This window comes from Lampetra planeri, chromosome 36, assembly GCF_965212315.1.
Source record: "Lampetra planeri chromosome 36, kcLamPlan1.2.h2, whole genome shotgun sequence".
Lineage (NCBI taxonomy): Eukaryota > Metazoa > Chordata > Hyperoartia > Petromyzontiformes > Petromyzontidae > Lampetra > Lampetra planeri.
In genome coordinates this window covers 962,863-974,985 of record NC_136142.1, presented here as the reverse complement: position 1 = coordinate 974,985, position 12,123 = coordinate 962,863, and the positions used below count along the sequence as shown (strand labels likewise).

General features: G+C 49.0%; 1 protein-coding gene across 2 annotated transcripts in view; it reads left to right on the top strand.

The window, feature by feature from the left end:
• LOC144730655 (adipolin-like) overlaps positions 1 to 10,263 on the top strand; it is a 28,387-nt gene extending 18,124 nt beyond the window's left edge. For both annotated transcript variants that reach the window (XM_078611311.1, XM_078611310.1), the window contains exons 5-8: positions 4,616 to 4,724; positions 4,855 to 4,945; positions 5,804 to 5,882; positions 8,544 to 10,263. In XM_078611311.1, the coding sequence (XP_078467437.1) occupies positions 4,616 to 4,724; positions 4,855 to 4,945; positions 5,804 to 5,882; positions 8,544 to 8,642 (378 nt within the window). In that variant the 3' untranslated portion in view covers positions 8,643 to 10,263. The remainder of the gene's footprint in view (positions 1 to 4,615; positions 4,725 to 4,854; positions 4,946 to 5,803; positions 5,883 to 8,543) is intronic.
• Positions 10,264 to 12,123: the final 1,860 nt, after the last annotated feature.

Genomic DNA, 12,123 nt, shown 5'->3' with positions numbered 1-12,123 from the left:
GGAAGCACGGCCGCTACGGAGATGGAGTGAGCAATGACAGCGGTTCGCGTGCTGCAGTGAGACAGACGATCCGCAGCACGGGACCGTAAGAGGGATTTCGGTATCTTGGCGAGGCCTTCACCCAGTCGCGAGTGGTCGATGGCCGATGCTAACGACAACTCTGGCAGATCAGCCGGGCTGCGTTGGCCACACACCACATACATTTGGCACCAAAGCATGTTTCGTGCTCAAATTTATTCAGCAATTGACACTTTTATACGCATTGCATGCACAAACCGCACCTTCGCGCTCCCGTGCCACCACTCGCTGTGCTGAGAATCCAGTTCTCTTGCTAATGTGATTCATTTTTTAATTGCTTGGTTGCACCGTGGGACCAAGAGAGAGGACTGTAATTTCATCTGTGTTGTATGTCATGCATGTAACACACTTGACAATAAAGTGACTTTTGACTTTTTTTTTTAAACGAACTCCGCTAACGCCGGGGCCCTGCAGGGCCTCGGAGCTCATCTCAGGGTGCGGCCCCTGTGACGAGTCTCTCGGGCAGCGCGTCGTGGGGGGGGGGGGCGGGGGGGTCCGGGAGGGGATGTTGGGGGTGGAGAGGGGATCACGGGGAGCGAGCCTCTGCTGCTGCTGCTGTTGGGGGGGGAGCAGTGGGGGAGCTTTCGGGTGCTGACGTAATTTATTTTTCCCCCCCGACAATAACCAGAGATCAGCTTAAGCGGGCATTAAATAAAGTGCGACTCTCTGTGTAAATACGTTGTCATTTCAAATATATGCGATGTGTATTGTACGAAATAAATAAATAATGCCTTCTTGCACGTTAAAGCCAGCGCGGATTAATTGTGGAGAGCCGTGGAGAGCCCTAGTCGGCGACTCGAGTTCAACTCCTGACCAGGATCAATGCCGTCATAGACATCATCATCACTAGAGATATCAACATCATCATCACTATAGTTATCAACATCATCATCATCATCACTAAAGATATCAACATCATCATCACTAGAGATATCAACATCATCATCACTAAAGATGTCAACATCATCACTAAAGATATAAACATCGTCATCATCACTAGAGATATCAACATCATCATCCCTAAAGATATCAACATCGTCATCCCTAAAGATATCAACATCGTCATCACTAAAGATATCAACATCGTCATCACTAAAGATATCAACATCATCATCACTAGAGATATCAACATCATCATCCCTAAAGATATCAACATCGTCATCCCTAAAGATATCAACATCGTCATCACTAGAGATATCAACATCGTCATCCCTAAAGATATCAACATCATCATCCCTAAAGGTATCAACATCGTCATCACTAAAGATATCAACATCATCATCACTAGAGATATCAACATCATCATCCCTAAAGATATCAACATCGTCATCACTAGAGATATCAACATCATCATCCCTAAAGATATCAACATCATCATCCCTAAAGATATCAACATCATCATCCCTAAAGATATCAACATCATCATCACTAGAGATATCAACATCGTCATCCCTAAATATATCAACATCGTCATCACTAAAGATATCAACATCGTCATCACTAAAGATATCAACATCATCATCACTAAAGATATCAACATCATCATCACTAGAGATATCAACATCGTCATCACTAGAGATATCAACATCATCATCACTAGAGATATCAACATCGTCATTGCTAAAGATATCAACATCGTCATCACCAAAGATATCAACATCATCATCACTAGAGATATCAACATCATCATCCCTAAAGATATCAACATCGTCATCACTAAAGATATCAACATCGTCATCCCTAAAGATATCAACATCGTCATCCCTAAAGATATCAACATCGTCATCACTAGAGATATCAACATCGTCATCCTTAAAGATATCAACATCATCATCCCTAAAGATATCAACATCATCATCCCTAAAGATATCAACATCGTCATCCCTAAAGATATCAACATCATCATCCCTAAAGATATCAACATCATCATCCCTAAAGATATCAACATCATCATCCCTAAAGATATCAACATCATCATCACTAGAGATATCAACATCGTCATCACTAGAGATATCAACATCGTCATCACTAGAGATATCAACATCATCATCCCTAAAGATATCAACATCATCATCCCTAAAGATATCAACATCATCATCACTAGAGATATCAACATCATCATCACTAGAGATATCAACATCGTCATCACTAGAGATATCAACATCATCATCACTAAAGATATCAACATCGTCATTGCTATCGTTATCACCATCACCATCACTACAGTTATCAACATCGTCATTGCTAGAAGATGGGACCTTTCTTGCCAGTATCAAAATATAAGAAGAGGTTTTACCCTTTCTGGCAACAAAACAGTTGTGTTAAGATGTTCAAACACCAAACAGAAAGTTTTGCAAGGAATCCTGTCTGCATTAACCACACTACTTGTGGTGAACATGCAAACAAAAACATGCTTTTGATAATCATTGCTTTCGTCGTCACATCATCATCATCGGAACCATCACAGCTGTTATTTGCAACACCACCGTCATCATCACCACGATCATCACCCTTGTCATGAGCCCAATCATTGATGTTTTAGTCCTCTTGTTGTTTGTGTTGTTATTGCCATTATAACCAGAGCCCATTGAGAAGTTTTCGTGACTGCAAGGGTCCATACGTTGTTTTTTTCGGTAAAGTCACGTAGGTACCTACGTAGGTACCTACGTGACTTTACCGAAATAACCAAAGGGAGACCTGAATGTTTAATGCAGAATTTTTTACGACAGGAATATGAACTAAATAAATAAAACAACACGAGGCAGAACGATTATTTGTCAATATAATAAAAGTATGAGTGTGAAAGCATAGTTTAGTAATGTTCACGAAAACAAGTCCCAAAAGTAAACACCGGGTGTTTGTCTTATTAAAACTGGCCTCCGTCATGGGAATGTGGAATTGCCACCACTCGAAATGAATTGCTTCCGTTGGCGTTGGTTTCATAAAAATACCAGAACTTGTGATAAACATCCACGCGACAACCGGACAGCCGCGATCGGGAGGAAGCGAATGAGTGTATTTAAAGAATGAATCATTTGCTAATGATTAATTCCTGCATGCTATGTTTATCTCCCGGTTTGTGTCTTAGAACGAGGAGGAGGAGGGTCGTGTGAGCTGTAAGCGGCGGCGATGCGTATGAATAATCTGTGTGTCTCTGTGTTTCATTTGTGCGAAATGCCAGGGGCAGTCGATGAGTTTGGGGAATGTGGTGTTGAAAGTATGCTCTTCATTTTATATTAAAATAATGTTAAATAATGTCAAATTGTTTATATAATACTACAATTAGTGTAGAGAGATGGGCGATTTATATTAAGCTGAAAGTTATGTTGGCTAGGATGGGTGTTATTGACAAAAGCCTTTAGATGTATTGTGTTATGTACGAACTGCGTACATTTTACATACGATGCAGTGCGTATGTCAGATGCGTAAAGAGCATAATATGTTACACTGATGTGTAAACACGTGAAAATATGTAAACGTGCATAATGCAAATTTTAAATAGACATTACATAAATACAGCATGCAATGTGTATAAACGAGGTCACAATGTGTATACATGCAATACGTAATTTGTATACGTACGACGGTGTGTATATATGGAACACACTGTGTATACAATACGCCATGTGTAGAAACTTGCCATGGTTACACAAATTTCCGTGGCCAAACAGAGTCCCCACTCACAGCGCAATCGCGTGGGGCTACTGAGCGCACCTCCACCGCGGCCGCGATGCGTTCTCTCCCTCGCACCGCAGGTCGCCTCTCTTCCCGCTCTCTCCGCTCCTCCCCTTGCCCTGCTCCACCTGGGAACTGCCTCCTCCCACCACCATCATCGCCGTCTCTTATCGCTCCATTCTAGAAACGTGTCCTCTCTCGTCCATTACATCTTCGATAGCGCTGCTGGCTGCTGGCCGCTTGGCATTCCGAGCATGTGGGCTTCTGCTCGGCAAAACTGCCGTTTATTTACTTCACTTATTTTATTTCTGGTGGCTCGTGCTCACGCAGGTGCAGTTGTGGTCGAAATCGGCAGTGATGGAGAGGCAACGTAAAGGTTCTAGCGAGGCTGGAGGCCTGCAGCTGGTTTGGCCCGTAGCCTGGTCCGTGGAAGTGTGGGAATCGCCACGACGCGACCGTGCGGCCGTGCTGCTGGGCTTCCGTGGCGCTATGAGAACGGTGGTGGTGGTGGTGGTGGTGGCGGCGTGAGCTCAAAGCATGCCAAGCAAAAACTTGGGGGGCCCACGCAGCTCCCCGGGGCCACAGATTCAAGAAAAAAACTTTGAGATGCATCAAATATCCCATTCAACATAACCACCGACTCGTTCGCTCGCTTAATCATGTGCTCGCTCGCTCACTCGCTTATTCATGCACTCACCGAAGATGTCAAATTGTTTGGCTGGTTTACATGACAACATCTGGCCGGCGCATTACGTGGCCCTACCGAGAACGTCACGGCAAACTCACCTGTGGACTCGTGGTTGTTGTCACGGCAAACTCACCTGTGGACTCGTGGTTGTTGTTGTGGTTTGTGTCGTTGCAGCTGCCCTCGGCGGGAGGGTTCGTGCGAGGTAGAGGCATGGACGTGGACTCGGGCCACTACACGGCGCAAATCTCGGGCATCTACCAGTTCTCAGCCAACATCCACATCGGTGCGGGCTGACACGGGGACGCGGGGACGCGGGGGACAAAGAGACACGGTGACAGTGATGATGCTGCTGCTGTTAGTACCGATGACGATGGCGGTGACGATGGCGGTGACTGTGTGTGTGCGTGTGCCAGACGGCTCGGATGTGCGGAGGAAGGATCACCTGCGAGGCCGAGACTGCGTGCGCGTCCACATCTGCATCGACTCGCAGTGCAGCCGGCACGCGTGAGTCTCACCCACAACAAGACAAAGATCCCCCGTGTGGCCTTAACAGACTGTTGGGGCAAGTGCTGTTAGCGAGCACCTAATGAAGGCTGTCGCAGCACACGAGGGGGTGGGTCGGCCAGCACCATGCCCGGCTGCCTTTGTCTCCCTCGTGGCGATGTTCACACACCACACCGGGTACACAGTTGAAGCTGAGTCGACCTAGGGGAGGCCCAGCACCAGTTCAGATAATCATGACCGGTGTTGGCCGTGAGTGGAAATCGAACTCGGGTCACGGGGTTCGTAGCGCAGTGCACTCACCGCTACACCACTGCACCCACATCACCACCACTCTCGCTCTCCACCTCCTACTCCCACTCCCTCCTACTCGATCCCACTATCTTACTCCCTCTCTCCCTTTACAACTCTCCACTCTCCTCTCACCCTCCTACTCTCCCTCCCACTCTCTTTCTCTCATCTCCTGATCTCACTCCTTCCCCCTCACTGCTTCAAGCTTTGCTCAAGATTGTTTTGAAACATCGATATTTGAGTGGTGCTTACTGGGTATTGGGCAGAGTTGGCAGATGAGTGGAGCCCTACGAGCAATCGTTGGTGTCGACGTCAGAGAGAGAGAGAGCCTGGAGGCCACTCTCACTTTGTGGGCGGGGCTAGCGATGGAGTGGGCGTGTCCATGTAACATTGGGTGGGGCTGCCAGCTCGCCAGTGGCACGTCCCTGTTGAGGCCTCCCAGAAAACGCGGCAGCTTCAGCGACGCCTTGTGCACTCCGCGTCGCCACCGCGGCGATCTCCTCCTCCTCCTCCTCCTGCTCTCCCTGACGTGCGCGCCGTGTCCTGTCCGTCCCGCGCTCCGTGCCGCAGGCCCCTGGAGACGGCATCAGGCCTCGAGAGCAACAGCCGCGTCTTCACGCTGCACCTGCAGGGGCTGCTCCAGCTGCAGGTGGGTGCTCCACGCCGGGCAAAGCCCGCGCTGGCACTGGCGGGGCGGCGCGAGGCCTGGGACGCGTCGGGAAGGTGCCCCCCCAAGGGCTCCGTGCTCGAGTATGACGACAGCCTGGGTTTGAGTCCCGGTTTAGCCGCACGGAACTCAAACTGGGTCTTTGGGTTAATCAAGCTGATGGTGGAGGCATGGCCGCTTGCGACTGCATAAAATCAGATCTTACCTTTAGGACTACTTTGGTGTTAAATTCAGCTTAACCCAGCTTTGGAATGTAGTGAGCCAATGGTCTCTTCCACATCACCAACGACTGCACAGAAACCTATGACGTTAATCTACCTCTTTGTCGCTGAATTCAGCTAAAGTTGAGCTGTCTGAGAATGAAACACAAGTTGGTTTGGCGATGCCCGGCACCTCTCAGAGAGTGGAAACCCCGTCTGGCACGTGATGCCAACCACGCAATCGGAGTAACGACCTCCTCCCCCCCATCCCACTCCTATAACGTAAAGATCCTCCAAGTAATTCACTCTCTCGCTCAACTTTCTCCCACCACAGCACTAATAATCGTTTTGTTTCACTAAACTCCGCTTACCCCAGCGGCAAAGGCTGACGTTCGTACACCCGTCGGGTGGCGCGCGGTGACAGAGCGCACGCGGTGAAAGAGCACGTGGTGACAGAGCACGTGGTGAGAGAGCGCACGTGGTGAGAGCAGTTCTTCACGAGCGCTGCGTCTGCGCCGGTCGGTGCCGCTGCTCGGTTTCGTGTCAGAACCGAGAGTCGTTCTTCCGGATTCCCTTTCGGTTGATGTCCATCGCGGGTTACCCCCCCAGGGGTCAAGCCATGGGTCATCCGTGATGAACATCCGTCATTATTTTTCTTAATTTTCAATGTTGTATACAGGACTACTCCGCCACTAAATCTGTCGTTGCAAAACTTTCTAGAAACTGGGCAGCGTGACGATTCGAGCAACTAGAAACAAACATTTTCACTTTGCTATTCGTTCAAAAGGAAAATCTTAGACTCCATGCTGCTACGGAACAGCCTCTATGCACTGTTAGCAGTGTGAGTAATGCTGGGCCATGTGCAGTTACATTTTGGAGCAGAGGCCTTGTAGATTGTAATGGAAGTCGATCTTCTTCTTAGTGTCTCCTATCCGACTTATATAGTCCCTTCCCAATATTCTGTGCTTGAACACGACGAGAATAACATAGCATCCGGACACAGATGTGAAATGATGAAAAATGTTCGTGTTTGGGTGGGGTCACTCGGCTAATCATGAAAGCGGTTTGGGTCGGGTTGTGAATCCAAGGAAACGTGGGTCAGGTCCGGTTGGCGGTAAGGTGCCGCTGTCGAAGCGGGTTGTGAGGTCGGGTCAAGAGGTAGAGCCGCGCAGGACCCCACGAGGTGTGAGCCAGCGCCCTCTCGTGGCCCGGAGCGAGGAGACGAGCGAAGCGACGTCGGACGTAGTTCTGCGGTGTCCACGTCAGCGCCAGATCCCCCGCGTCGCACGGCTTCCTGACGAGGTGTTCTAGCGACGCAAAACTTCGTCTCGCGCCTTGTCGGCAGCAACACCAACTGGGGTGCGTTCATGTTCAGCCCTCTTTGTCAATCCACTGCTGGATGAGGGCCTCTCCCACGTGCTGTGGATTGCGGGGAGCTGCTTCGCCAAGTTGGTGAGAGGAGGTGGGCGGAGGCAGGGAGCGTGGAAGTGCAGTGCAACCTTGGATTTTGTTGCACACATCCGACCCTGCTGCTCACCACGTAGCCCTGCAGCAGCCTATAGCAACCTGTTGTGCATGGTGGTCGCCCACACAAGCACATTCCAGGCTCAACCCCGACTTAGCTTCTGAGATTGGCGCATTCTGGGTGATTTTGGTCCCAGGAATTTAGGACGTAATTGGTGACGAATCGATGGAGAGCATCTACAATGGGAGACATTCGCAAAATGTCTATCGTCTCCCCTCTAGATCCTCTTGCCGTGTGTGTTAGGTGACCGCAGCTGTGCATGACTGGAAGAGCTCGTACGTTTAAGACCGTGTCTGACAATTGGGACTTACAAATCATACCAACAAAACCAATAAATGCATTCCTTCATCGAGAATCATGTTTGAACCACATCTCTAATGCCAATATCGAATGATGGCGTACGTTTGTGAATATGTCCGCGTTGGAAAAATCTTGCAATGGAGTGTTGTGATCATAACAGTTCGATTGTTCTGGGTCTAAAATGAGTGTCAGGGTTTATTGATAAGGACACTTGTAGAGTACTTTACGGACAGAGGCGAGGATATGTAAATATGATGTTTAAGATGATGATACTGATGTTGGCATCTGATGAGTGATAGTAACGATAGCGCTAATTCTGATGCTGCCGCTCATGATGATGATTATTGCAGTGCTTCTACTTCTGATGGTGATGTGACGATATCTGATTCCTGCTGCTACTGATAATGATACCGCATCTGCTGCTGTTTCTGCTACTACTGCCGCGGACGACGACAATGATCGTCGATGACGCCATTCCTACTGCTGCCGACGTTGACGACGACGATCACAAACTCGCGTATACACCTCGACAGGCGTGCGTGCACCTCTCTCACTCCTTCGCCCGTCTTTGCGCCGCCATCCCTCGGGCTCATGCCGTTCGCTTTCCCCGGCTTCCAGGTCGGGCAGCACACGTCCGTGAGCGTGGAGAACAGCGCTGGTGCCGCCATCGTCGTGCAGAAGGGCTCCGACTTCATGGGCGTCCTCGTCGGGGTATAGCGTCGGCCCGCGCGCCACGCGAGGCCCTGGCACGCGCTCTCGCCCGAGGTGACGCTTCCGCTGTTCGGGAACAAACAAACAAATCGGAGAATGACGAGCACGTCCCAACGATCGGAACCACCCCGTGCGCTACGACTTCAAAACGTTCCGCGCGCGCGAGTCGTGTCGACGTTGTCTTGATAACGCAACGTCACGCGAACTCCGCGTGCTTCATTAAGCAAAATCATCCCAAGTGTTTCTGACGTCAACACCGCCGGGGTTCGGTGTGCGGGTTCCCGAGTCCGGACGGCACGGCGCTTGGATTAGAGATGTCTTCTGTCCCTCGGTGGCCAATACTTAGCTATCCGTGGGCAAGGACAAAGTTGGACGAAGAGTGATGCAAATGGCCACAGGTGTTCCAGTGAACCGGACGTTGTTGGAGCAAGCAACCGTCGTGTAAACGGGAAAGAAAAAGAGAAAAAGGAACCCACGGCTGTTGCTGCACGACTAAAAAAAAAGTTATAAAACTTAATCGAATAAAAACTGTGAAAACACGACGATTCACCACCACGTGGGACTACTGGACGCAAGTGAACAAACGGAGGGTGAGTGAAGGCCCCAGCGACTTGGGTAACTGTTTCGGCAGACGAGATGGCCTGTTTGGCTTGGTGGACTTTTTAGTGTGATTGACTGCCTGCTTATGAGAAAGGTCCAAGCAGTTGAGCCCACAAGAAGTCCTGACTGATGGATGATGGACAAAGAAGTCCTGTGCTACGAGGCCCACGGGAAGGCCCGAGCTGCAGGAAGCCCAAAGTGATCAAGACCCACAGGGAGGACTGTACTTCGAGACCAATGGAAAGATCTCGGTGACTTTGCCAACGTGAAAATCGCAAGCGATTTTGAAGCGACAGGAAGCGCTGTGGGACTGGCATCGCCTGCGAAAGTCGTCTCTGTGCTGCAACTCGGCCGACTACATGAGGCCCAGACCTGGCTGACACAACGAAGGTGTCGGTGCCTTTCTGCGGAGTGCACACAGCTCACTGAGCAACGTTCAAAATGCACGTTTACGAGCATTTACCCGAACGTTGAAACCGAAATCACACTTTGATACGTAAACGGCGAAAAGAGAACAAATGTGACACGTATATGTATCATATCTGTACAATCACGTTATGGAATAGCCTGAACCGTACCCATTGTCTGTATTAATAGTAAAATGATAATCGCTGTAAACCTGTATCACACAAGGCCATCGTATAACTGGAAACATTGCCACAAATGTTTTTTTTTTAAGTAGAAAAAATATTTTTTATTATCTATAATCTTTTTTCTGTATATGCTAACTAAAATAAGACTACAAAACGTACGCTGGAACAAACGTATATTATTTTTATTATTATGACGACGATCGACAGGTTTTTATAATTTAATACCTTTTATGACTTTTATGAGATACGTGTCTGGGACATTACCATGTTTTTTTAAGTTAAAATTATTAATAAAATGTATTAATAACATTACAAGGCAGTTGTTAGTCGATAAATATATAACATTATTTCTCACTCTCCGATGTTTATTCGCCCTGTAACCTTTTAAACATTTAATTTGTACTGAATAAATAAACACAGTGTAATTGCTAGAGCATGGCATTCCACATTATTCAATTTAAGTGGCTAACAAAACGAAATCTGTATTGTTAATTATCGAGCACTGAGTGTATCTTACGCAGGACTTGCAGGGTGCCCAGACTCGACAACTTTACCTGATAGTCATTTACAATCCACTGCTGGATGAAGGCCTCCAGCCACGGCCGTATCGGTGGTCATTGTCGTTGTTTGGCCAGAACATCACCACGCTCTGTCCGTGTGGGTTGGTGAACTGATGCCACACACACGCACACACACACACTCACACACACGCACGCACACACACACGCACGCACACGCACACACACACACGCACGCACACACACACGCACGCACACACACACACACACTCACACACACACGCACGCGCGCACACACACGCACACACGCACGCACACACGCACGCACACACACACTCACACACGCACGCACACACACATGCACGCACACACACACGCACGCACACACACACACACACACGCACGCACACACACACACTCACACGCACGCACACACACAGACCTGGCTCAGACGTCACTTGCCACCGAATGTGAGCCGTGGAGAATTTAAAACGGGTCGCTTCGTCAACAGCGCGGTGAGCTAACCACAGCGCCACCGCTCCTCCATGCCGTGGCGAACTGAACGGGTCAAGGTCGTAGCGATTCTTCGCTCCACAGCCGTCAACGTCTCATTGCGACGTTCGTCATCGTGTGGAGCTTCCACTGGGAACGGATCGGAGGATGAGAGAGTGAGGCTTCGTTAATGATAACAAAAAATACTTTAAAGTGATGGTCAGGAATACTTTCGTGGTGTCACCTTAAATAATAATAATAATAAAGGAGCGATGCCACCGTGACACGCGGGCTAGGTGTGTCTTTATAAGATGAGAGCCGGTAGGTTTGTTTGTATCTGCCTTTAAGGAAATCGATGTCAACACTACACTTGCATAAAGCCTTCACCATCATCATCGCCACAGTCACCACCATCATCAAAATCATCATCACCACCACAGCCACCAATGCCACCACACAGTCAAATTATCTTGCCCGCAGCTGCCACCACCACCACCACAATAATCCTATGACAAGTGTTGCCTCGCTGCAGTTTGGCCAAGAAAGGACATAGCGGAGTGGTGTCAGGAAGAGCTGCCCTGGTGAGGGGTCATGTTCGAACTTAAAATCCACCTTATCCGGGTTCCGGCCATCGGCAATCATCCACGCGGCATGCGTCCACCCTCATCAGCTCTCCTAAGCTAGGTAGGTGTGAGCCTGAACAGCTCTTGTATTGGTGACCACCGTGAATAACAGGTGTTATAGGCAATGAGTGTGAGCAAAACTGCAATGCATCGTTCTACCGTACTTCTACGCTCCCCGCGTCAACCCGTAAACCAACCCGCACTGGCCAACGTGGTTTAGTTTGGTGATATTTACTAGACACCTAGTGACAAAGCGCTTCATAGCTCATCAGATTCCTCCAGTCCAAATTAGGATTCTGACATTCGCCCCCGCGACCCGCAAGGTGTGTCGAGTGCCCCCATCCAGCGGTGGATTGACAAACGGATTCGCATCTCTCAGCCCTGCGACCCAGGGTTGTGGCGCGCTACGCCGGACAGTTTCCGTGTCCCGCAATGGCAGTAACACAGGAATGTGCCTTGGGAATATAATCGATTTTTGTAACGCAGTAATTAATATTGGCGTCAAGAGCAATGCTTTGTTCTGTACCCCCCCCCCCCCCGCAAACCCCCTCCATATATTAAACCAACCCCGTAAACCTGACGAACAGGAAGGCTCGGAGTTTGATGAGCGATTAATCAACGCGCTATTTTGTGTCGTGGGAAATATTGAAACAAATGTGAC